Source organism: Gorilla gorilla, chromosome X (assembly GCF_029281585.2).
Source record: "Gorilla gorilla gorilla isolate KB3781 chromosome X, NHGRI_mGorGor1-v2.1_pri, whole genome shotgun sequence".
Lineage (NCBI taxonomy): Eukaryota > Metazoa > Chordata > Mammalia > Primates > Hominidae > Gorilla > Gorilla gorilla.
Window position 1 is genome coordinate 159568569 of NC_073247.2, and position 27044 is coordinate 159595612.

The following is a 27044-nucleotide window of genomic DNA, read 5'->3' on the forward strand; positions in this document are numbered from 1 at the left end:
GTTTAATATCATTTTAAATTTAAAAACATAGGCAACTTAAACTCCTATAGGCTGTCTCCATCGGGTTTCTGTGGTTTAGGAGACCCCACCATCCCAGTGCATGCTGATAACGTCATACTGATCAGCATCCAGCTACCCACAGCAAGAATTGACCACCTCGTGGGATCTAAAATTTAAAGGGGGAAAAGTGAGTTGTGAATTGCTAATGTGCTGATAGCCCCATTTTGCTTGGGAATTAGAGGGCAGTTTTTGTGGTCCTTGGAATGTGGTTAAAATTCTTCTGCAAGTGGAAGTATATTTATATTACTAACAATTACTGGTACTAATATTCAAATATTGAAGGAAATTTCTGTTGTGGACTTATGTTTAAAGCTCTTAGAAGTTGAAATTATTGGAAAGAAGACTTGTTTTGAAAATCATAATGTTGCTGTATTGTGTTTAGAGAAATATTCCAAACGGGAGTAGGCTGCTGTGCTGCATGCAGACTTTGCTGAAATGTTACTATATTGCCGTTATGTCCCACTCAGCAAAAACTGATGATTTTAAAGCTTTTGCTTCTTGAAACTAGAAAAAGAGGGGTCAGGCTTAACCAAAAGTTGATGGCAGAGTGGTCATTATTTCAGTTAAACATGAAAAGCATGTTAAATAATTGTATGTTTGCTTATTTACAGCTGGCAGCCTGATAGGCAGATTCCATTCCATGATGTCAGATTCCCACCTCCTGTAGGTTATAATAAAGATATAAATGAAAGTGATGAAGTTGAGGTGAGTTTTCCCTGCCATAAAGTCATTTAGCACTGAAAGAGTGGGGTTAATTTATCTGTGTTTTTTTTAATACTTTGTCTTTAACACTGTTTAAATTACTTTGAGAATTACAGCTGGAATGGACATGTGCTTTTGACTAACTCATCTTATTAATAATTCAAAATGATACATGATGCTTACATTTGGCTATTTGAGCAGTACTCAGAGCATGTATTTGAAAGTCACTGCCGCAAGTTCCTTTGCCCACTAGTAATTCTTTTCTCCTTCTCTCAATTTCTGAATCTTTGAATAGTATGTTGTTTGTTTACAACTGTGTCCCCATTGTAAGCAAAATGGATTATGAAAATTAATTTTACACAGGAAAGAAATCATGCTTTATTACAAAATAGTGTACTAGAATTTCTTTAAGTAGCAGTGAATCTTCTTGGTATATTTTTAAAAACCTACAAGCTTTAGTTTATACATATTGGTAAAATCTCTTTTTCACAGGTTATACCGTGAACTACCTGCTTATCTCCCGTTGAGCTCTTTGACCAAAATGTGCTATGGAGATCTAACATGTGAACAGAAATGTTGTGTTTGTGATTTCTTTCTCCATTAGAAATTGGTTTTGTATTTAAGGCGCTTACAGTGCCTCATATAGTTTGTGTGGTATCTTCTCTCCTTTGTATCCTTTCACATACTCCATTTTGAGCTGCTTCTCTTCTTTTTCTACAATAATAAGCATAATGCCTTACTATTAGTTAATAATAGTTGCCGTTCCATGAATATTTGTAGTATGAAGGATGTCGCTAAGTAGACATTTGTGCAGGTGAGGCAGAGTGGTTCTAGGTCCTGTCCTTCAGTTCTTTATTTATTTATTTATTTATTTTTTGAGATGGAGTCTCACTCTTGTCATCCAGGAGTGCAATGGCGCGATCTTGGCTCCCTGCAACCTCCGCCTCCCGGGTTCTAGCGATTCTTCTGCCTCAGCCTCCTGAGTAGCTGGGATTACAGTCGCCCACCACCACGCCCAGATAATTTTTATACTTTTAGTAGAGACGGGGTTTCACCATGTTGGTCAGGCTAGTCTCGAACTCCTGACCTCAGGTGATCCACTCGCCTCGGCCTCCCAAAGTGCTGGGATTACAGATGTGAGCCACCATGCCCAGCTGGTCCTTGAATTCTTATTTGCTGCACGAGGTAGTAAAGGTGTAGCAAAAACAGGACAGAATCTTCTGCCTTTGATGAAATCACATTCCCGTAAGGATAGCTAATATGACAGATGTGAGTCTTAAAGAAAAAAAAAGGGAGAGGATGAAAGGTGATTTAGGGACAGGATTGCTGTTTCAGAGAGTAGTCAGGGAAGATCTCTCAATGTCCAGGCCTGTGTTTTTCTCTCTACAGTTTTAAAGTGGACATAGGATATAGTGTTATTTATTTTCCAAAAATGTAACCAATCTCTACTAGGTGTAAGCAGCTGGGCTTGGTTTTGCAAGGGATCTTAATAGGGAACAGAAACACTGTGTATGCTTAGCTGTCCACTTCCCCAGAAGACTGTAAGCTCTCTGAAGGCAAGACCCAGGTCTTTGGTCTGTATTAGGAGTACCCAGAATAGTGTTTGATGGAGGGATGAAAGGGACTTTTTCTCCCCAGCTTGGTCACTTGACAGATGGGGACCAATGAGATACCATTGCTAGGATGACCTCACTGTCTTACACACCGATTCGTTGAGGTAATTTCTCTGGCTAGAGTAGTTGAGAAAGATGGAAGCAAGAGGGAAAGGTATGTTAAGTTGTATTCAGTCACTGTATTGTGTGATCATTAACTTTGGTTGTAAAAGGGAGACGAGTTCGAGCTTTTACTCTACTTGTCAGCCCTAGACTCTGTACCTCTCTTGGCCTCATGTCTTTATCCCCCTTGTCTTTCTTGTTTCTCTTTTCTGCTTCTGAGTATCCCTGTCTCTCTGTCCATATATACTCTGTTGTCTCTTTTCCTATTAACCTGGATTTGCTAGGGTCTTCATGAAAGGTTCCATGCTGTACATCTTAAGTGAACTTTGAAGTGGTCACCAAAGAGATCAGTTAGAAGAACTGATCTGCAGTGTGTGACAGACCAGGAAAGTGATATCCAGAGGATTGCCACCATGAAGTTGTCCTTTTTAGTGGAGAGGAAGCAGGAGACCAGAGAGTGACCAAGGATCTGTCCATTTAGTTCCAGGAGATATGACTGCCAGAGTGGTATCCTTAGTGGGCTGAATGTTCAGTGGTCTTACTTTAGTGACCAAGCAACAAGACAGTAGGGCATGGTCAGTAACTTTCAGTCAATTTTTGCTTACTAGGATAAAGCAAAAATAAGCTTATACATTTTTAGATACATTTTTTGTAACTTGCTGAGTACCCAAGGAAAGTGTGCTTGTATTTATGAGCGTCTATTTTCAGAGCACTAATTATTGCTGAATTAGAACAGAAATATAGGAAAACTGATTTTTACAAGGAGCTTCAAAGCAATCTCAGGTAGTTTCTGATTATGTATCTCTGCCTACCTCGGGGTACATAGACAGGGTTACAGTTTTGTTGAGGATATATGACATGTGGTTTTTAAAGACACCTAGGGGCATTTTAAGAAAATTTCCTCGATATCTGAAAATCTGTAGATTTCAAAATTATGTTAATCATGAAATATTCTGTGTTGTAATTTTTGTGTAGGTGTATTCCAGAGCAAATGAAAAAGAGCCTTGCTGTTGGTGGTTAGCTAAAGTGAGGATGATAAAGGGTGAGGTAGGAAAATGCCTATTTAAATTTTTTTCTTATATTGTTTCCTTTTTTTAAACCCAGGTTGTACATTCCCGTGTGGATTTCTATTTTGAAGTAATATCTAATTTTGAGTAATTTAAATCAAATGTTTTCACTATGTGTTCAGTATGTTTCCATTGGTCATAAATTTTTTCACATAGATTATTTATTTTAAAATAACTGAATAGGGAGAACTTCTTATTCTTACTTTAAAAATTGTGATTAGAAGTGACTTTTATTTATTTCTCAGTTTTATGTGATAGAATATGCAGCATGTGATGCAACTTACAATGAAATTGTCACAATTGAACGTCTAAGATCAGTTAATCCCAACAAACCTGCCACAAAAGATACTTTCCATAAGATCAAGCTGGATGTGCCAGAAGACTTACGACAAATGTAAGTTGATACACAAGAAATGCTGAGAACTTGGAAGTGATATGCAATTAGTTTAGAAGAATTTCTAGTAGTTTAAAATTTTTTAAACTACTAGAAATTGATTTTAAATTTGGTGGACTTTGGCAAAAATGGTTTGGTTTGCAAGAGCAATGGAGAAAAAACTTATTTAACTTTTCCTACTTATAGAATCAAGGCAGCCTTGCGCTTGTTTAAACTTACTTGGCTATACACGTGTCTGATGTACATAGTGTACATTTGTTTTCTAAACTAACTTTGTTCATTCTAAGATTTAAAAACTGATCAGCCGGGCGCGGTGGCTCACGCCTGTAATCCCAGCACTTTGGGAGGCCGAGGCGGGCGGATCACGAGGTCAGGAGATCGAGACCATCCTGGCTAACACGGTGAAACCCCGTCTCTACTAAAAATACAAAAAATTAGCCGGGCGTGGTAGTGGGCGCCTGTAGTGCCAGCTACTCGGGAGGCTGAGGCAGGAGAATGGCGTGAACCCGGGAGGTGGAGCTTGCAGTGAGCCGAGATCGCGCCACTGCACTCCAGCCTGGGCGACAAAGCAAGACTCCGTCTCAAAGAAAAAAAAAACTGATCAAACAAATGTGATAATTCTGTCATAAGTCACAAACTATAAATGATTTCTCCGTTTTGTTCTCTTTTACCTAAAATGTTTTCAGATAAATGTGTAATAAGTAGAGCTAAAGAAGCTTTAAAAAGTCATCTCATCTTACAATCCTTGATCTGGAATAATGCTTAAAGACTATAGAAGAGACGCATTTTTATTTTTTACAGATTTTATTAAGTGAATACAGTACGTTTGATTTGGACATGTTGTTGAACATTAAATTGCAGTTCAGAATACATAGAAATCCTCCCTTTTCTAGAGATTGTGTATGTGTGTAAATTTTTGTGCCTTCTGGTTCATGTACGTTTCCTTCTCTCCCTCAAATTGTTTAGCACTTTCTTACCCCGTTCTCCGTGATGTGCTTATTTCATATTGCATGCCTGTATCAAAACATCTCATATGCCCCATAAATACATATACCTACTATGTACCCACAAAAACTAAAAATTAAAAAAAAAGGAAAAAAGAGGCCTGCAACAAGAGAAGAAGAAAGAAATCAGATACCCTGTAGGTAGCTATCTCCAAAAGTTTTCAATAGTTGACTTAAGAAAACTACTGACTTGTATGTAACTGAAATCAGGAAACCTGTAGTGTAGAGTGGTTCCCCTGAATATGTCTCTTTTGGTAATCTAAGCTGTATTTCAGAAATGTACAGAAAAGGAGCTAAGCTTCTAAATGGATATAGCATATTTTGCATAAATCAAATTTAATATAAATCCATGATTCTTGTATGTGTAAATCTGCCTGCATTTATTTATGTCAGTAGTTGGTAATTATTCATCTTAATTTTTTTTTTTAATTTCTAGGTGTGCCAAAGAGTCGGCACATAAGGATTTTAAAAAGGCAGTTGGTGCCTTTTCTGTAACTTATGATCCAGAAAATTATCAGCTTGTCATTTTGGTGAGCATTTTTGAGTTGTTTATTTTTAGTTTAATTCATCTGGGGCAATTGCCTTGATAATAATGTTGTTAATTTAAATCATTTAGTCCATCAATGAAGTCACCTCAAAGCGAGCACATATGCTGATTGACATGCACTTTCGGAGTCTGCGCACTAAGTTGTCTCTGATAATGAGAAATGAAGAAGCTAGTAAGCAGCTGGAGGTATGTCACTTTCCCTTGCACTGCTTGTAAGGGTACCTAGGAATGATTAACTGTATCATTCCACAACTTGAATATGGGGAGCTTGTCATTTATTTACTGCTTCTTAACAATTCCTTAGGTTCTATAGTTGGAAAATTGTACAAAGCATAATCATACTAGTTTCCATGCCTGAGGTTTCAAAATTAAACAGCAGCTTATGTATATTAAGGGACTTCTGGTACTTTCACTTTTACTAGAAGTTTCTCAAAGTTGCTAATAAAATGCGGCAATGCTTCTTCCATATAACATGTTGTCATTAAAAATACTAGAGAATATTTAAATATCTAATCATATTCCTTTCATTATGTATGTTTATCTTTGTTTAAAAGGGTATAGAACTTCTTCGTTCTAATTGGTTGTCATTCTTTAAAACTCCTGTCTTCAGATTCCTGCCAGAGGCTATTTCCCTAACTTACTATTTCGTCTCTTAAGGTGCATTTTATCTACTTTTATTAATCCTCCAATAATTTTCATCACCATACATTTGTTTTCATTGATAACTATCAAGTACGTCCATCCATTACTATAGAAACTAAGGGGATCTTAGATGAATGTGCCAGCTCTACTATATTCCTGTCAAATTCCAGAGTTCGTCATCATTATTCATTAGAAGGAAAACACCACACATTTGAAATAGTAAAGAAAAAAAGGAGTTCCAAACTGCATTTTAGGAGAAAAGGTAGTCAAGACTGTGTTCTTATAAAAACCGTGTGAAATTTGCCACCTGTCAACTTGATGTATGATGCTGAACTCTTAGCAGAAGGGGAAAAGTTTAATCTCCTTTTGCCACTTTGTTTTTTCTTAAGGCCATGGAGGTCTGTTTAATTGGTCTTTGCTCTCATTCTTTCTTGATGTCCCTGTGTTCATGATTTTGTGGTTCCTTTAGTGATTCTCTCATAACTTTTAGCCCAGAGCTGCCTCCTTACTTTGATTGTGAGTATTATGAAAATATACTCATATGCCTCTTAAACATCGAATTATTCTTAAATGATCTATCATACTTTTGGCTAACCATTTATCAGTGAATTATCAATGAAAAAGAACGAACCAGATTAATGAACCAGGACTCAAAAAACATGACTTCTTGAAAAGTCCTAGAATTATTTTATAGATTTTATTACTCTAGTCTAAAAAAAATGGGTATTGCACTTTTAAATTATTTATGCTAGTTGTATTCATTCATTCAAATTATCAGGTCTGTTGAACAATGAGAAACTAGTATGCATGCCTATCTTTCTTCACTACTAATATTAAAGAGATTTACATGTTCCTATAAGAAATTCCCATTTTTCAACATGAGCCACTAATACGTTTGGTTTTCATTAATGGCATGCTAGAACTGAACACTAAATTTTGATAATGGTATTTAAAGACAGTGGTTATCCACAAGTTTGGGATGTCAGTGTAACTTAGTTTCGTCATCACTGGATATTTACAAGTGCTCATCATAATTGTGGATCCAGATCACAAGGTCTTACGGACTCTGGTCTCATGTTAGCTTTCAGATGCTTACTAAGTTTTTAATTTTTGACATTTTTTGATTATTCAGTTTAACTACTGTACCAACAATTTTTGATTCCTTAGGTTTTGAGGGAGGTGTCATTTTAATGTCATTTCAACAGAGGAATGTTTAGACCACAGTACCTAATGATGTTATAAAAAATGGCACTGTTTCCAGAAAATATATACTGATACCTTTTAATAAAAATGAAGTGAGTAAAATTTTCTGTAAAGATGATATTTAAACATTTTTTTACCTAAATAAGTAACATTGAGTTTGTCAGACCGAGTGAGCTGGTTTTTACTGGGGAACATTTGACCTGCTTCTTAGTTATTATATTGCTGATGTCATTGGTTAACTAAGGCAGCCTTGTGATAAGTTTTCAGCAGTTACCTTGGAAAATGTCAACAAGTTCTTTCCTATTAACAAAAACATATAAAATGTCATAGACCTTTAGTAACCTAAAAAGTACTTAGGCTGTGAGAGGTATTTTCTAAAACCTGTTAGTTTTAACCTAAAACTATTAATAATTTATGGACCCCTCATATACAGGGTCAAGATAATTTACATGGCTGGCCTAAATACAGTTGTCGTAATAGTTGGTAAAGCGTATTCATCAGACGTCTATTTCTCTTCAGAGTTCAAGGCAGCTTGCCTCGAGATTTCATGAACAGTTTATCGTAAGAGAAGATCTGATGGGTCTAGCTATTGGTACTCATGGTGCTAATATTCAGCAAGCTAGAAAAGTACCTGGGGTCACTGCTATTGATCTAGATGAAGATACCTGCACATTTCATATTTATGGAGAGGTAAATATTTTACTGCATAGTTTTTTTTTTCCCCAAACAAGTATTTCAGCTGGCTAATCTTTTGTCTTAAAATGTTTCCCCTTTTATTAGGATCAGGATGCAGTGAAAAAAGCTAGAAGCTTTCTCGAATTTGCTGAAGATGTAATACAAGTTCCAAGGAACTTAGTAGGTAAGTCAGAAGTATCTGTTGACATATAGTACAACAACTAAGTTTAGGTAAACAGTTTATTTATAGTGATAGAATTCCATTTTTTCTTACTGGAGGGTATCATTTAATTGAAACATAGTCTTTGAAATATGATCTGTTCTTTTTTTTTATTATTATTTAAGTTTTAGGGTACATGTGCACAATGTGCAGGTTAGTTACATATGTATACATGTGACATGCTGGTGTGCTGCACCCACTAACTCATCATCTAGCATTAGGTATATCTCCCAATGCTATCCCTCCCCCCTCCCCCCTCCCCCCACCCCATAACAGTCCCCAGAGTGTGATGTTCCCCTTCCTGTGTCCATGTGTTCTCATTGTTCAATCGATCTGTTCTTACAGCATACAAAAAAATATTTGTTAAGTATGATGCTCAAAGGTTACATTTTCAGAAGGTATTCAAAAGAGATTGCTTTTCTAGTTCAAACCTACTAATACCTGAAAGGATAAATCTTGCCCAGCCCTCCTGACTGTATACCTTTTATATCTTAAAATTAAATAATGTTTCAAAATGAATGATATTTGGGGACTTTATGATTTGAAATAGATTTGTATTTGATCTTTCTTATGGGACTATAAAATGATAGCATTCATTTTAATTATCTCAGGGTTGAGGATCTGAACATAGGTTACTTAAATCTAAAAAGTTCCAAAGCTAGAAGAAACTTCAAATGTCTCTGGGACTTTCTGCAAAGTCAATAGTAATTCTTCATTTTGACTTGAGTAGTGTTTTATGACCATCACCATCGTGAGTATCAGCAAATATTTAGGAGCTCTTCACCAATACTCCTAAATGCTGCAGATATCTTTAGTAGAACATATCAAAACCAGGTGCAGTTTTATCAAGAAAGCTACATATGTTTTTAATTTGTAAATAAAATTGGGACATACTGCCTATATGTTTTTTATCTTTTAAACTTGAGATCATGGCCATTTTATATAAAGTAATACATGTTCTTTGGGAACTTTAAAGAAGAAAGCAAGGACTTCTCATACATTCTGTTTACGTAGTTTCAATGCTAATTTAGCCTGCTTTTTTGTCAGCATAGAATCATAAACATCTTCCTTGTCATTAACAAACACTAGAAATGATAAATGTATCTCCCAAAGAAAATTAGCTTGAAGATAAAGTGCAAATAGTAGGGAAATAATGCAGAAGTGTTAGCTCAACTGTATACTACAGACAACTGGAGAATGTGTTTGTAATGTTACTAAGGTAACTTGCATACCAATTGTATGTGTACAGAATGTATGCATAGCGCAAGATAAAGTGCTAATCTCAAGACAGTCGGGTGATGAATAATATTTATTTTCTTCTTTACAGCTTGTCAAGCAATTGCATACCTTTTGTAGTTAGAAAGGTTATTGTAAATTTAGGAATTCTTATGGAAAAAGAGCTGGTAGTTGTTTTGTTTTTTTTTTTAATAGCAAATGAGTAGAGAATTATGTGTCAGATTCATTAAAGTTGGTTTTGAAGATGGCATGATGGTAGTGGGGAAAGTGCTTGGGCATTGGAGTTGGATCTGGATTTCAGTCCTACTTTATTCTTTGGTGTCAATGTGACCGTGGGTCACTGTCTTAGCCCCCCTGAGAATTATTTTTCTTACCTATCAAATGTGATAATAGTATCCACCTCATAGAGTTGATGTGATAATTAAATTGGAAGATATAGTAGGGGACAATTCTGGACACAGTAGGGGACTCTGTTCTTCACCTTATTCAAAACAACTCCATTTCAGTAGAACAGAATCACAGTAAATTGCTCTTTGGGATTTGGAAATAAGTGTAATGTAGAATTGGATTATTTGCTATTAAATATTAAAAGTAGATTCTACCTGTGGTTACCTGGAAAGAAGAGGATCTCAGAAATAACCAGAAAGACTGCTAAAAGTAAATCAGCCTTGTTTTTGTTTTGTTGTTTCTAGTTAGTAAAATGAGATAATTCTGTTTTAGAGATGGTCCACTGCAACACTGGGAACGTTGGAACTTTTCAGAAAGCATTTTTGTGTAAGATTCTGCAAGGCAGATCTTTAGAGAGGTGTCATAATCAGTTTTGCATGCGTTTTGTTTGAGTCAACCAACATTATTTGTGATCTCTATTTTTCACAAACTCTCTTTAGTATGTGCACTAATTTATCTTTTCATTAAAATTGGATTCTTCACTCACTAAGAATGAATTGGTATGACTATTCAGTCAGCTATAGTTAACACACAGTACTTAGGATAATTAAGATATTATCTTAATAAAAAATCCCCAAATCTCATTTTTCGTTTTGTTAACTCAGTTAGATCTTTATTAAAGTCAACATTAATTCATGAAAATGTAAGTGTTGCAGTTTAAAATCAAACTGTGTGAAGACTCCAAGTAGCTTCTCTCACCTCACCTTTCCCCTTTTCGTTATAGAAGAACAGAAGTAATTGACAGAAGGACCTAGACCAAGAATCCTGATTTAATGGTGTCAGATCTGTTCTATGACCAGTCAAAGAGTTTCTAGGGGTGAATGAGGCAGCCACACACAGCAAGAATGTCAAAGCTATGCTCTGATTACAAGAGCCACAAGAATTTTTTGTGAGAAGGCTTTTCACTGAGTTCTTATCTAGCATTGGCTCAAAGCAAATTTTTGCTTCCATCTTTTCCCCCAACTTTGCCTTGAGCTTTGCCTTTAAAGGCAAAAAGGAAAAAATGGAAGATGAGATAGTGAGGGCAAGCACATGGTGGATGTGGCCAATGTAAGGGTACTTAGGTACCTTGGGTGAGCCCTCAGAATCAGATGTAGTTCACATGTACATTTCCAGAATTAGTAATTCTTAAGTTTGTAATGTCTTGCTTTACCACTCGTGTGATGATGCAAATGAAAGCAGTCATTTTCCAGTAATGTATATGATTTTAAAATAAATAAGGAAATGATCAAGTACCTATTTTTTACTGGTACTTGAAATCCCAAGTTTTAATAGATGTTACTGAAAAATACTTAAACTGGTTTTAAGCTTTTTCATTGTGGTTTTGAGTTATCTTAAAGTGGGTTTTCTTAATCTTTTACTCTGTGACTAATCCCTTCACTTTTTAATACATTGCTAAAGTTTGTAAGTAATGCACAGGAGTGATACTCTGTTAACACATTGACCTTGAAGAATTTGTATTCCTTTTGGATGTATGTATAGCTGCTTAAGCCGCTTTCAGACTTAGATTATCTTTTATAAATGTGCCTTCCATACAGAATTCTGAAAATATTTACCATGGACAAAGAAGCAGATTTAAATCAGGTACAGACAAGAATTGAAAGTGTTGAATAAGTGACTATATTTCCCATTCTCTCTCCTTTTTTCTTAATTCTTATAGAACTTTTCAGAAAGAATGATACATACCACAGTACCAGCAAGTTTAAAGCGTACCCTTTTGTGCAAAAATAAGAGGTTATCTTTGAACTGCCTTAAAAATCCAAAATTACCCAATCAGTTTGCAAGTATTAATCAACTCTGGTACCTGACCAAAGGAGTTTAAACAATGATGTCCTAATTAAACAGAAAACCAGATTAACCATCTTGTTGAAAAGAGTCTGTACTTTGGTTTTGAAATCTTACAATTCAATACATACACATACACATAAAAATATCTATCTATATGAATGTAATAGTTTACAGTAGGGCTGTGCTTACTGCTTTGAGGTATGTGTTTTTAAAACCAAACTTGATTTATTTATTTCTTAGGCAAAGTAATAGGAAAAAATGGAAAGCTGATTCAGGAGATTGTGGACAAGTCAGGAGTTGTGAGGGTGAGGATTGAGGCTGAAAATGAGAAAAATGTTCCACAAGAAGAGGTATGTTACAGTGCGAATATTTTGTGGCTCGTATAATAAAAGTAAAAGTTTTTTATGTGATATGTTGAGGACCTCTAATATACGCATAAAGTGAATGCAAATATTCTGATTATCAGGCATGCCTGCCGTAATTAATGTTATAATTGTAGATAATGGCCCCTCTCTGTCCTCTAATGCTGTGAGTTTGGATTAGTCACTTTATTGAATTCTTTTTTCCTGATCTTTAAAATGGGTAGTTATAAATTTTTAAATATGAGACATACATCACTGGGTCGAGTGTTAATGGCAATTTAATAAAATAATATATATGTAAATGCTTTGTAAAGCACTTTGTAAATGTTAATGTTGCTGACAAAAGCAAAATTGGAACACAGGTTTTCTGGCTTTCATCTTTTCACTTTTTTAGTTTGGGGATTGTGTAGTATGTGTGTTTATTCTGTGTGCTTTAAATTTATTTCTGTGCTTAATATCTCTTCCCCATCCTCCTTACCTTTAAATTCTGTAACCCTTTTATAAAGCTTCATAAATATATGCTTTTTGTAGCAGCTTTTAAAGTATTTGCATGGGGTAGAGAGGTGAGGATGCACCTTTCTGTGCAATAGTACTCTTAAGATACTATCTCATCAAAGAGCCGTAATTTTCACATATTGTCTAGCTTTCTTTTTGAAAGATTCTTTTAGCTAAAGTTAAATCTTTTTTTCTGCGTACAATTTGTATTCGGTAATTTTATAAACCAAAACTTTATAATAACTTACATTTTTTAAAAATATGATGATTGATAACACTAATAGAGCTAAATAAAGTCTTAAATTGGTCCTTTTTTTCTCTTTTGTGTTTTCTGTTTTTTACCAAGGAAATTATGCCACCAAATTCCCTTCCTTCCAATAATTCAAGGGTTGGACCTAATGCCCCAGAAGAAAAAAAACATTTAGATATAAAGGAAAACAGCACCCATTTTTCTCAGCCTAACAGTACAAAAGTCCAGAGGGTAAGAATTACTTGTCACTTTGAATTACAATACCAGTAATTTGTCTCAGATGTCACAATTGGTATTTTGGATGTTTTCTCTGGTTAGACTTATAGGCTACTTATGTTCTATTTTTTTTCCAAATGTAATTGCCAGCTTATGAGATACTACAAATTAGTGTGATACATACTTTTCAATTTGTTCACAGTAACAAGTCTTATGCCATAAACACAAAATAATGGGGTTGCATTTAGTGGTCACATTTTTCTTTTGACAGTGGACTCTCTTTTTTTCATGCCTTCTCTCTTTAAATTTTGCAGGTATCGTAGCTCAAAATACACCTTCTGTTAGTTGCATTAGTTACTACTTGAACCATATTTTAGAAACTAATTTTCTCTGTTTGAACTAATCTGTTTAGAAATGGGTTTAAAAGTCCTGCAGTGAAAGTCCTGCGTTCAGGCTTCTGTGTATCGTTTGTTATAGTTAATGACATCCCTTGCATTCCTTATACTGCTTTAGGTGTTAGTGGCTTCATCAGTTGTAGCAGGGGAATCCCAGAAACCTGAACTCAAGGCTTGGCAGGTAGGAAAACATTCCTTGAGAAATACACTTTCAGTTTATATTTTAATGTTTACTCCCCTTGTTAAGAAAGATTACAAATGATCCTCAGGATTAGGGACTGGAGGGAGGAGTGTTTGTGGGTATGTGGATCCATTGCCCTGGAGTTAAAGCTTAAACACCTTCATGCCGCTTGTAAGGCTTTTCCCAATTACTTGTCTAGTTATCATCTTTAAATTATCTTCTCCCTTGCACTCTAGAGAACCTTAAGCCATACTGAAGTACTTTGAGTTCTCTGAACATTCTCCTGCTTATTTTGCTTCTAGACATACGTACAGGTTTACTCTGCCTGGAATGCTTTTTCTCCTCCACATGTCACCTCATTTTGACCTTATTCCTTACAAAGCTTTCCTTGTGTACTTGCCGAAGATCCCCACCCCCTTGACTGGTTCAAGAGCCTTCCCCTTCTGTTTTGCAATGTGCTCACCCCTAGCATAGCACTTAAACATAGATGTTTATTTGTTGATCTCCTCAACCACATTGTAAGTTCTTTGAGGGCAGGGAGAGCCGGTGAGAACTGTTTATGGAAAAAAATGTTGTGGACTCATGGATTAAAAGCAAAAGTGCCATTTTACAAAGAGGACTATAACGGCAAGTGGATTGGATATGTCTCATTGCCGGGCAGCCCATTATTCCAGAACACAGAGTAACTTTTTTTCTGGGGTCCGTACTGAAGGCCATCATTCCATTCTTGCCTTTCTTCATTTTAATTTACTATTCAGGTCTACTCGTGAAGTGCTTAAATTAGAGTGGCCCTTGGGGTACTCCAGCAGTTTAGACATGTTGCAAGAAAAGATATTCGTAAATAATTTGCTCCAAAGTCAATCTGACTAAATCTGTTACATAGGATTTTAAAGCTTATTTTGGTGATATTTAACCCAGTGGGAAGGGTGTAGCATTCATTCCATCACATGGTATTTTGGGAAATAATACAGTTAAAGGCTTTTGTAACAAATAAAGCTTGTTGGAGAAAAACCCAACATGCAGAAATGAATTGCCAGTTATCAATTTGCACAATTGTTTCTAGGTTTCCCTATAACTTGTGACAAGAAGTAGTTGTTTTTTTTTTCCCCTCTTAATATATATATATATGGGCTAGGAGTACAGACATTTAGCATATGCGTTTTAAAAATCTGTTCTTATGTTAAGTAGTGTCCATAGAGAGAAGTTCAAACTTTCCTTGTGATTCAGCCTTTTAAAATTTTCAGAGTACATTATTGAAATGTGTATGGGCTTGATAAAACTTAATGCTTGTCAGTGTACCTATTTTTTTGTCTCACAGATTATTCAGTGCATTTTTATCCTGATGTTTTTGTTTGTATTTTGTGTGTACTCTATTTACTTGGTTAGCAGAAATGATTTACTTTTTACTTTTGTACTCTTGGTATTTCATTTTGATTTTTTTTTAAAGAATTTGATCGGCCAGGCGCAATGGCTCATGCCTGTAATCCCGACACTTTGGGAGGCCAAGGCAGGCAGATCGCCTGAGCCCAGGAATTCGAGACCAGCCTGGGCAATGTGGCGAAACCCCGTCTCTACAAAAAGTACAAAAATTAGCTGGGTATGATGGCATGCACGTGTAGTTCCAGCTATCCAGGAGGCTGAGGTGGGAGGAACACCTAGGGCCTGGGGAGGTCGAGGCTACAGCGAGCCATTATCATGCCACTGCACTCCAGCCTGGATAACAGAATAAAAAGACCCTGTCTCAAAAAAAAAAAAAAAAAAAAAGAAAAAATTTTGATCAGGATAAAGCCTTTCATAAATGAATTAGAGCATCTTATACTACTCATTTTGTTTATACATCTCATGGTAAAGCTTGTATAATTTTGAATTATACATTTTGTGATTTTGCTGATACTGAATACTAGTCTTTATAATAATCTGATACGTTTAAAAGGTTGCTATTGATCTATTCGTATTCACAGTAGATGTGTAAAGTAGTATATCAACTACTTTTGTTTTCATATATTGATTTATATTTACAGCAAACATTTGTATACCTGCTGTTCACCAGATCCTGTGCTAGGAAATTAGTCGTTATTTGCATTTTTCAGATTAATCTATCATTACTTTTATAGGATCATTGTTGCAATTTCTTTTTCAGGGTATGGTACCATTTGTTTTTGTGGGAACAAAGGACAGCATCGCTAATGCCACTGTTCTTTTGGATTATCACCTGAACTATTTAAAGGTGAGAACAGAAAGAACTTTAACTTCTAATCCTTTTGTACTAAAATATACAAACTTTATAGTAGATCTTTCAGCAGTTAGGACTCATTCTAGCCTGTGCAAAACACTGTATGACTTGTCAAAGGTAATAGAGAAAATACGTTGTTTGGCTGATAATTTTTTTAAAAATGGAAGTCTTTATAAATTTAAGTGCCAATATACCAGTTTTCAATAAAATTTTATACTTCCCTTTATTCTTCTCTTAAACCCTTACACTCAGTTTAGGCAATCCTGTACATAGCCTATTAATCCATTTGATCCTTTCTAGCATTTTGGTTTTTTCCAGACAAAAATCTGTGTCTATAACTCTTGCCTTTATTGTTCCTTTTATGTCATTTATCAAGGAAATCTAAGCATTTCATGAAGTTCTTTGTTTAAATGTTTACCCTATTTTTCTCTTTACTGTTATTCAAAATACAAACTATTTGTGTCTTCTCATAAATGTTCAATTTAGTTAGTGTGATGCGGTTATGCCTCCTTAAAATTTCAAACTGGAAGATAGGAACGAGGAGGCTACAAGGTGTAGTGGAGCAAGCACTGGATGGGCAATGCAGCAATTTACTTATAAGACTTCAGCAAATGAACTAGCTGTGTGACTTTAGGCAAGTCACTTCCCTACACTAGATGCTTCTTGAAATTCCTTTTGGCCAAAATGTTCTATACTTTAATGAAATGGAAACTGATCTACTTCATTTTCATAATGTTTTATTTGTATCCATACATATCAAAATTATAATGTAGCTGGTATTAAATGTTTTTAAAAAGCATTTCAACTCTATGGCATTAAGAATTTTTTTGCTGATTTCTTGAAAGAAATAAAAAGTACATGATTTCTGCTTGTGTGTAAATAAGAATGAAAGGAAGAAAAAGTGTAATACTGGGCATGCCATTCATTCTTATGGTGGCCAGTTAATTAAAAGTGGGAAGGTTTCATCCAGCAAGGTTTACATGGGTAGGATACCTCTTTGATTTTTTTTTAAGTATGTTTATGTGTAATCTTTTGTGTGTGTTTCTTCGTAATTAGCTTAAATCATCATGAAGGCCTGGAGAGTTAGGATTGCATTGTATCAAATCCCTTGTTCTTTTGACTAATGTTCTTTCTTAGATCCTTTGATTTATTCTCAAGAATATCTTCTTTGGTTATCAGCAGCTGCCCTGTTGCCATTCTTTCCATCACCAGAACTTCCCTTGTTTGGGCCTGGCATCTCTCACCAAAAGGTGACTGCTTTGCCCCAGTGGGATAACCTGGACTACTCTTCTGTTTTGCAAGATATTCCTATTCCATGAGCTATTACTATACCTTTGGAGGAAGTCACTCACTCAGCTGCAGTCTCTCCTTTGCTCACATTCTATGTAAAACAGATTCTGGTGTAACTATGTAAATTGCTGATGATGGCAGAGCACAGATGAAATGGACCAAATCCTTACCTGACCTTTCTTTTCCAGAAGCTGCCACAACCAAGATTTTAGAAACTTAGCTTTACAGGAGCTTCTCCAATGACTGTTCATGTAGACAGTCTCTATGATAACCTCTGCTTCACTGAGACGCCTACTACTACTATAGTTATGAATCTGATTCCCCGTAGCCAGTAAATGAGATGTTTATGAGTGGATTGGAAGGACAGTGGTTAGAAATGAGGTTTCATCTGGTTTTAACAGAACCCAACATACTGGAAGTGCTTTTTGTAAGGGTCTGTCATTGGACCCCAGGTGTATATTTCTATCAACTAAATGTATACTGTTTCTCGTACTTGTTGTAGCAGAGTTGTAGTCTTTAGGAAGTTTTCAAGGCATGATGTAAGACCTAGCTGTCTGGTCAGCTATTAAATAGTTTTGTTTTCCCCTCATGAGGAATAGTCAGCATTTTCAGTTGATGAAAAAATCATTGTTCCTTAACCATAGTATATGTTCTTTTAAAACAAAAGATGGCCCAAACTCAATGCTTTGTAAATTAAGATATTAACTGGCAAATCTATTTTAATCAAGATTATTTACAATGTGTGATTTTTAAGGTTAGCTGGTTATACCTTGAATGTCATTTATCTATATTCATACATTTTAGCATGTTTTATTTAATATCCTATCATGAAGAAGTCCCCAAAATAGCATATCTGTGCCTTAGCAGTAGAATAATTGGATAATAGTGCCAAATTAGGCAACTTTAAATTTTATTCAGTATAATTTTAACGCTGAGTGTTTTTGTTATATCTCTAATTCTCGACATCAATAATCTGTTATCTGTAGTAATTTTCTTTTTAAGAAGATCATTCAATTTCCTGATAATTCTGTGTAACAGTGTTTACTGTAAATTTAGAACTGAAATTGAAATATTCCAGTATATTTTTATCTGATGAAAAGGAGAAAGGTTTTATTAAGTAAAATGTCAAATTATTTTTACTGTTATCTTGTATATTTTAAATAGGAAGTAGACCAGTTGCGTTTGGAGAGATTACAAATTGATGAGCAGTTGCGACAGATTGGAGCTAGTTCTAGACCACCACCAAATCGTACAGATAAGGAAAAAAGCTATGTGACTGATGATGGTCAAGGAATGGGTCGAGGTAGTAGACCTTACAGAAATAGGGGGCACGGCAGACGCGGTCCTGGATATACTTCAGGTACAAACTAAGCATTTTACTCAGTAACTTTATCTGTTCCTAGACTTATAGCTGCTAATCTCTAATATTCATTAGAACCCCATTATAACAATTTGCCGCTACATGGTTTCCAATTCACAGTGGGTTAAATTGTGTTACAGGAGACGTAGAGTAAAAACCTGATAATAAACACGTAGAGTTCACAGGGCCGGTGCAAGTTCTGTTCATGCTCTGACTGGAGGTAAATCTGCAAAGCCCTTGTGTGTTGATGACTTTCTTAAGGCCTCTCCTGATTTTATAACTGTATAGTCAAAACTTTTTTCATTTGTGTACTGTGGCTCATTTTTATTTTGTCAGGTATGTGCTGGTCATACTTGCTGGATGGACTGTGTAAATCAGGGCTCTGCCTCTTGTGGCTCATAAGGTGATTTTGAGTGACATGGCCAAAGTCAGCCCTAGGCACAGTCAAGAAGTAGGCGAAGTTTCTCTTTGCCTTCCCAGCTTTTCTGTCCGTGCTTCTTTCTTCTCTCCCAGTACCTTTCAGTGAACCTGATCCCCACCTGCCAGTGCCTACTGTCTTTCTTGCTCAGCAGTGTATCTCCTTTGTAACTTGCTAATGATGGTATAAGATATAATCCATCTCACGCATATTTGCATTTCAAAAAGGAACTCTGTAAGATGGAAAAGCCTTCAGGATCCACAGGAATGAAGCTATAATGGTGAAGCTATAATTGGTCATTAGCTCCAACAGAGGAAGAGAGAGGTAGTAGAGCTGATATTCTGGAGTTGGGGAGAGTTACCTACTCCTAAGGCCAACCTTGAACCTAACCCCTAACCCCTCTCCCAACAGTCTGTTCTTTTTATTCATGAATTTCTGCCTCACCGTGGAGCTCTTTTTCTCCGCTCCTGTCCTCTAAGTCATTAACCCCTTCAGGCATAATGAATTTATTATAGTAATTCTTTATTAATGATCAATTATTGTAATGGGAGTGGGAGGGCAGGTTGTGGACCAAACATCAGGCAAGCATGTATCTGCCTTCAGCTAGATCCAATCCATGACCCACAAGAGACCCTTCCCTGAAGCAGTTGCCATGGTGGCCTCCTTTGCCACCCTCTCAGAAATGACCAAAATATATGCATTCCCCTCTGTCCTGGGCCAAATCTTGCTAAAAGGAGCTCTCTTTTTAGAGGTTTTGTTTATCAGGGTATCACACTTAACTTGTCGTGGATAATCTTTTCCTCCAGAGAGTATAGATGTTTAAAGGAACACAGCTGTTTAATGATATGGCACATTAAGGTTTGAACTTAGGTGGCTAATAACATACCTTTTTAAAAATGAGAATGAAACATGTTTATAACCAAAATTAACCTCAAATATTGCAAAGCCCTTCATTTTGAGTTTAAAATTTTGTTTTATGAAATGGAAAGTGATAATACTCTTTGTGGGCTTATAAATTGGGAAGAGTTTTGGATTACCCCTGAAACGTCTCTGGAAGCTTCTGTTAACCTCTTTTTTTTTTTTAAAGTCAGACAATGGTATATAACTTTTAACTCTCGATAGGAACTAATTCTGAAGCATCAAATGCTTCTGAAACAGAATCTGACCACAGAGACGAACTCAGTGATTGGTCATTAGCTCCAACAGAGGAAGAGAGGGAGAGCTTCCTGCGCAGAGGAGACGGACGGCGGCGTGGAGGGGGAGGAAGAGGACAAGGAGGAAGAGGACGTGGAGGAGGCTTCAAAGGTATGGAGATCTTCATTAAGAAATCAAAGTGAATTGTAACAGCTGTCTGGAAGTTCCATGAGAAATCCTATTGATGCAATGAACTGTTATCAAGATCCCATCTCTCCCGTTTTGTGCTGATCACCATAGGAAAGGATCAGCCTTCCACTTGTGTAGAAAGAAAGAATATTAGGCAGCCTTCCTTATGGTTCATATAGATATATGAATAAATGCTGATAACTAATTCAGCATCTTTGTGGGTCTAAACAGCCTCCCTTCATTAACTCACATTGACCTGTAGATGCAGAATTATAATAACTGTGAAATATTTTCTGTTACTTAGCAGCAGGCTAGATTATTAGCCATTGTGTAACTGGAATCACTGGGGTATTGATTACATTTCAGATTCTGTGGTTGGTTTAAATAGAGGGTATGGGAATAAAGAACTTCCGGTAAGCATTTCAGAATCAGTAACTGTTGAACCTTTTGAAAATATTCTCATAGGAAACGACGATCACTCCCGAACAGATAATCGTCCACGTAATCCAAGAGAGGCTAAAGGAAGAACAACAGATGGATCCCTTCAGGTAAAACCTGTCTGCCTCTTTTCATCTTAATTGTTTGAATATGGTAGTTTGAGATTTATGAGTTTATTTACTTTATTAAAAACATGTTCAAAGATTACAAATCCAGTTTATGTGAAATATTTTACCTTCAACATTACAATTGTAGTCAATCTTAGTTCTTTGTGACAAGTATACAAATAAGAGGATTTCTCTAGAGAATATGCAGTCTGAGTATTTGTGAAGACCTTGACAGCCACACTATGATTTTATTATTTATTATTTATTTTTATTTTTTTGAGACGGGAGTTTCGCTTTTGTTGCCCAGGCTGGAGTGCAATGGCGCAATCTCGGCTCAGAGCAACGTCTGCCTCCCGGGTTCAAGTGATTCTCCTGCCTCAGCCTCCTGAGTAGCTGGAATTACAGGCATCCGCTACCATGCCCAGCTAATTTTTGTATTTTTAGTAGAGACGGGGTTTCACCATGTTGGTCAGGCTGGTCTTGAACTCCCAACCTCAGGTGATCTGCCCACCTTGGCCTCCCAATGTGCTGGGATTACAGGCGTGAGCCACTGTGCCCAGCCACACTATGATTTTAATACCACATTGGTAGACCTGCAATCCCCCAGAGAAGGAACATCCTGGGATGTACTTAGAGACCTCAGTAAACCTTATGTGTCTTTGCTCCCCCAAGTTAACAGGGATAGGGTATTCTCTTTGAATAGAAAATAAGGAAAAGAAGATGTCTGTCTTACAACTAATAATCATGATAGACAGAGCTGATGATATTCAGCTAGTCTCCATGCTTGGTCAGTCATCTGCTTATTTACAGCCAGGACCTAGTCCGAGGATCTCTTCTCAATTGGCTGTCACCAGTGCTAAACCAATTGTTAAATAATTTTAAAATTATCTCCTGAGCACATCCAGGCACCTTTGCTAAGTGCTTTGTGTATGTTTTATCTCATTTAATCTTACAGCAACCCACTGAGGTAGTTTTATTATTCCACTTTATAGGTGAGTGCACTGTAGCTTCAGTCCTTTGCCCACAGTCACATAGCTAGCATATGTCCAAATGATAGTCAAACCTTAGTGTCTGATTCTCTGAATCTATGTTGTCGTCTACTTTTTCTGTAACTTTTAATTCTTAAGTAGTTAGGGTTCCTTCCTGACTATGGATTCATTTGGGACCATCACCCAAGATTAGTGAGAGATACTTTTTAAGACAAAGTTTATGATGGAACATTTCTTGGAATTCATAGCAGCTCAAAGTAAATGTTAACTATTGGTGGGTTCTTAAGGACCAGCATGTCCAAGGGATAGATAGATTGGTAAATTACTGTATGTACCTGTCTTTTACAAAGCTATAAGATATTTATGTACCCGTTTTGTAATTTTCCACTTAAACTGACATGTTTGATGAACTTGGCAGTCTAACTGCATTGGTTAAAAGAATGCACATTTATATTTCTAAATGAAATGGAATACTGAATTTAAAAGGTGATGTTTTCTCTATTAAGTATGAAAATAGATACAAATCTGGCTGGGCGCGGTGGCTCGCCTGTAGTCCCAGCGCTTTGGGAGGCCAAGGTGGTCAGATCACCTGAGGTCAGGAGTTCGAGACCAGCCTCGCTAACATGGTGAAACCCCATTTCTACTAAAAATACAAAAAATTAGCCAGGCGTGTTGGCGGGCACCTGTAATCTCAGCTACTCGGGAGGCTGAGGCAGGAGAATCTCTTGAACCCGGGTGGCAGAGGTTGCAGTGAGCCGAGATCTTGCCATTGCACTCCAGCCTGAGCAACAAGAGCAAAACACCATCTCAAAAAAAAAAAAAAAAAGGGCCAGGCACGGTGGCGCATGCCTGTAATCCCAGCACTTTGGGAGGCCAAGGTGGGTGGATCACAAGGTCAGGAGATCGAGACCATCCTGGCTAACATGGTGAAACCCCATCTCTACTAAAAATACAAAAAATTAGCCGGGCGTGGTGGCGGGCACCTATAGTCCCAGCTACTCAGGAGGCTGAGGCAGGAGGATGGCGTGAACCTGGGAGGCGGAGCTTGCAGTGAGCCAAGATCGCGCCACTGCACTCCAGCCTGGGCGACAGAGCGAGACTGTCTGGGAAAAAAAAAAAAAAAAAGATACAAATCAAAGTACTGAATCTTTGGTAACGAGACATTTAAAACACATGCACATACCCACTACTTAAACATACTTTGAAATTACAACCATTTGGGGATGTTTTTAGCATTTGTGCTTGAAGTAGATCAAAATTTGTAGTTTTAGTTCCATTTGTCACTGTTAACTTTCATTTGTACCTCTGGAATTAGCAGTGCTGTATTCAGCATTGGCACTTAAAATATTTTATAGCTCTTAGAACACTATTTTTTAAATTACATTAATCTTTATACTCTCCTAGGATTCCAGTCCTTCCACAAATTATTATATGCAGTTTTCTTTATACTGTTCCGTTCTTCAGACAGAGTTCAGATTGTAGGATCATCTGAATTTTCTTAGTGAAATACAAGCCAGTAGAAACCAAAGCTCACGTTTTTCTACTGTATGACTATGGGAGCTCTCAGTATAGAGAAACTTGATCATACCTGTGATAGATATAAAGATGTAAATTAAAGTCTAGTTAGTGAGTTATTTGAGGGTAAAGCCAGAATAGGAAAACATTTTGTTTCTCTTTTCCTGGGCTTCACAATCTTTGGAGAATAACTAATTTTATTTTAACTCTAGTGTTAGAGGCATGTATGTCTTCTGGTAATCGGTAATAGTAATTCATTTTACCTGTTTGTTTCTCACTGTTTTATTCTACTTAGAAGAAGACATGATAGGATTGTGAGTTTTTCTCTAACTTTGGATGCAGTGAGATGACCAGTGTGTTCCAGTTAAAGAAGAAGAGTGTTTTAAAATCATAAACCAAATAAAGAATCCTACCTTACATTAATTTCTTGCACTTCTTCTGTTCTCATCTCCATTTCTCTTTTTAACATGTGGAATTTACACTTCAGGCTTAAATTTCTTGTCAGGCCAATTACAGATTACAGTAGGATATGGTCTGTGTATATAACAACTATAACTTGTTTTAGATCAGAGTTGACTGCAATAATGAAAGGAGTGTCCACACTAAAACATTACAGAATACCTCCAGTGAAGGTAGTCGGCTGCGCACGGGTAAAGATCGTAACCAGAAGAAAGAAAAGCCAGACAGCGTGGATGGTCAGCAACCACTCGTGAATGGAGTACCCTAAACTGCATAATTCTGAAGTTATATTTCCTATACCATTTCCGTAATTCTTATTCCATATTAGAAAACTTTGTTAGGCCAAAGACAAATAGTAGGCAAGATGGCACAGGGCATGAAATGAACACAAATTATGCTAAGAATTTTTTATTTTTTGGTATTGGCCATAAGCAACAATTTTCAGATTTGCACAAAAAGATACCTTAAAATTTGAAACATTGCTTTTAAAACTACTTAGCACTTCAGGGCAGATTTTAGTTTTATTTTCTAAAGTACTGAGCAGTGATATTCTTTGTTAATTTGGACCATTTTCCTGCATTGGGTGATCATTCACCAGTACATTCTCAGTTTTTCTTAATATATAGCATTTATGGTAATCATATTAGACTTCTGTTTTCAATCTCGTATAGAAGTCTTCACGAAATGCTATGTCATTTCATGTCCTGTGTCAGTTTATGTTTTGGTCCACTTTTCCAGTATTTTAGTGGACCCTGAAATGTGTGTGATGTGACACTTGTCATTTTCATTAGCAAAAAAAGTTGTATGATCTGTGCCTTTTTTATATCTTGGCAGGTAGGAATATTATATTTGGATGCAGAGTTCAGGGAAGATAAGTTGGAAACACTAAATGTTAAAGATGTAGCAAACCCTGTCAAACATTAGTACTTTATAGAAGAATGCATGCTTTCCATATTTTTTTCCTTACATAAACATCAGGTTAGGCAGTATAAAGAATAGGACTTGTTTTTGTTTTTGTTTTGTTGCACTGAAGTTTGATAAATAGTGTTATTGAGCGAGATGTGTAATTTTTCTGTATAGACAGGAGAAGAAAGAACTATCTTCATTTGAGAGAGGCTAAAATGTTTTCAGCTAGGAACAAATCTTCCTGGTCGAAAGTTAGTAGGATATGCCTGCTCTTTGGCCTGATGACCAATTTTAACTTAGAGCTTTTTTTTTTTAATTTTGTCTGCCCCAAGTTTTGTGAAATTTTTCATATTTTAATTTCAAGCTTATTTTGGAGAGATAGGAAGGTCATTTCCATGTATGCATAATAATCCTGCGAAGTACAGGTACTTTGTCTAAGAAACATTGGAAGCAGGTTAAATGTTTTGTAAACTTTGAAATATATGGTCTAATGTTTAAGCAGAATTGGAAAAGACTAAGATCGGTTAACAAGTAATAACTTTTTTTTCTTTTTTTTTCATTTGTTTTTTGAAGTGTTGGGGTTTGGTTTTGTTTTTTGAATCTTTTTTTTTTTAAGTGAAATTTATTGAGGAAAAATATGTGAAGGACCTTCACTCTAAGATGTTATATTTTTCTTAAAAAGTAACTCCTAGTAGGGGTACCACTGAATCTGTACAGAGCCGTAAAAACTGAAGTTCTGCCTCTGATGTATTTTGTGAGTTTGTTTCTTTGAATTTTCATTTTACAGTTACTTTTCCTTGCATACAAACAAGCATATAAAATGGCAACAAACTGCACATGATTTCACAAATATTAAAAAGTCTTTTAAAAAGTATTGCCAAACATTAATGTTGATTTCTAGTTATTTATTCTGGGAATGTATAGTATTTGAAAACAGAAATTGGTACCTTGCACACATCATCTGTAAGCTGTTTGGTTTTAAAATACTGTAGATAATTAACCAAGGTAGAATGACCTTGTAATGTAACTGCTCTTGGGCAATATTCTCTGTACATATTAGCGACAACAGATTGGATTTTATGTTGACATTTGTTTGGTTATAGTGCAATATATTTTGTATGCAAGCAGTTTCAATAAAGTTTGATCTTCCTCTGCTAAATTGATGTTGATGCAATCCTTACAAATGATTGCTTTTAAAATTTTAAGCTAGGAAAAGAAATCTATAGAAAGTGTTCTGTTACAAAATGTAACTGTTACCATTGGAAATTTCACGTCATAAGAAGTTAGCCTTTATCTACCAACTTTCAAAAACTTGTTTAATAAAGTGAAAAACTCAACCAAATGGTACAAAACCACAGTGTACCATTAAAATATGCACTAAGTCTCTTTTTTACAAAGGCTGTATTCAGCAAGGCGCTAACTTGCTTAAATGTGAATTACTAACTTCTAAAACTGTACTTTGATTCACATGTTTTCAAATGGAGTTGGAGTTCATTCATATTACAATATTTGTGTGCTAAACGTGTATGTTTTTCAGTTCAAAGTCATGATGTTTTTAAAATCTTATTAAAGTTTCAAAAATCTGAAGATTGTTTATCTAGATGTAAATTTTTATTAAAAAGTTGCACTTATGAAAAAGCAAAAAATTAGTCTGACAGATGTTTGCTCCTGGCTTTAAATTTCTACATTTGACAAAAACTAATGATATGTGGGGGGAAAGTTATGCAAAGTAAATGTATGTTGCAAATAATCTTTTATGAGCCCTTAAAAGGCAAAAACGAAGATACTTGAAAATAATTCTCCATATTTCCAGACATAAAATTTCAACACATTTATTACATAGGGTGCCACTAAACCATATTAAGCATATACTCCTATTTGTGCACACATGAACATACCCTGCCCTTTGGAAAAAAGTATGTCTGTGAAGTAAAAAAAAAAAAAAAAATTGATTTAAACGTCTCAGTAATAAAATAAATGAGAGGTTTGTAGGTAGAATGTGCCTGGGAATTGACTACTGTAATCACTTCAAGGAACTCTGGCACAGCCTACCCGCCTAAAAGGTACAAATGGAGAGGTGACAGTGTCAGTGTTCTACCCAGGGTTAGAATCCAAAATGATGCTAGACAGCCTCCTCTGCATTGATGAGTTTTTTTCCCCAGAAAAATAACTATTTTCTGCTTTTCTTGTTTTTCATTCTGATGCTTTTGTGGTTCTTTGCTACCCATTCTGTCTAACTGGGCATCATTAGTGGTGGGTAGGCTGAAACCATACTCAAGTAACTTGTTTGGATTTTCCTTGTTTCACAGTAGTTTTCAGCACTACACATGAATAGCCTGTTGAAGGCAGCCAGCTTAACACTCAACTTGGCTCTCTCAGAGCCATCTCTCTCATCTGATGATGGTCT

At 36.0% G+C, this 27044-nt stretch overlaps 1 protein-coding gene across 15 annotated transcripts in view; it reads left to right on the plus strand.

Moving 5' to 3' along the window:
• The window catches only part of FMR1 (fragile X messenger ribonucleoprotein 1), a 39200-nt gene extending 12967 nt beyond the window's left edge, over window positions 1-26233 (plus strand). The window contains exons 3-17 of one of the 15 annotated variants that reach the window (XM_031005931.3): window positions 672-765; window positions 3453-3524; window positions 3790-3938; window positions 5379-5472; window positions 5559-5675; window positions 7854-8024; window positions 8115-8193; window positions 11941-12050; window positions 12904-13038; window positions 13537-13599; window positions 15740-15826; window positions 18287-18482; window positions 20023-20205; window positions 20689-20771; window positions 23838-26233. In XM_031005931.3, the coding sequence (XP_030861791.1) occupies window positions 672-765; window positions 3453-3524; window positions 3790-3938; window positions 5379-5472; window positions 5559-5675; window positions 7854-8024; window positions 8115-8193; window positions 11941-12050; window positions 12904-13038; window positions 13537-13599; window positions 15740-15826; window positions 18287-18482; window positions 20023-20205; window positions 20689-20771; window positions 23838-23999 (1795 nt within the window). In that variant the 3' untranslated portion in view covers window positions 24000-26233. The other 14 variants (XM_031005939.3, XM_031005932.3, XM_031005936.3 and 11 more) reach the window with 14 other exon arrangements.
• Window positions 26234-27044: the final 811 nt, after the last annotated feature.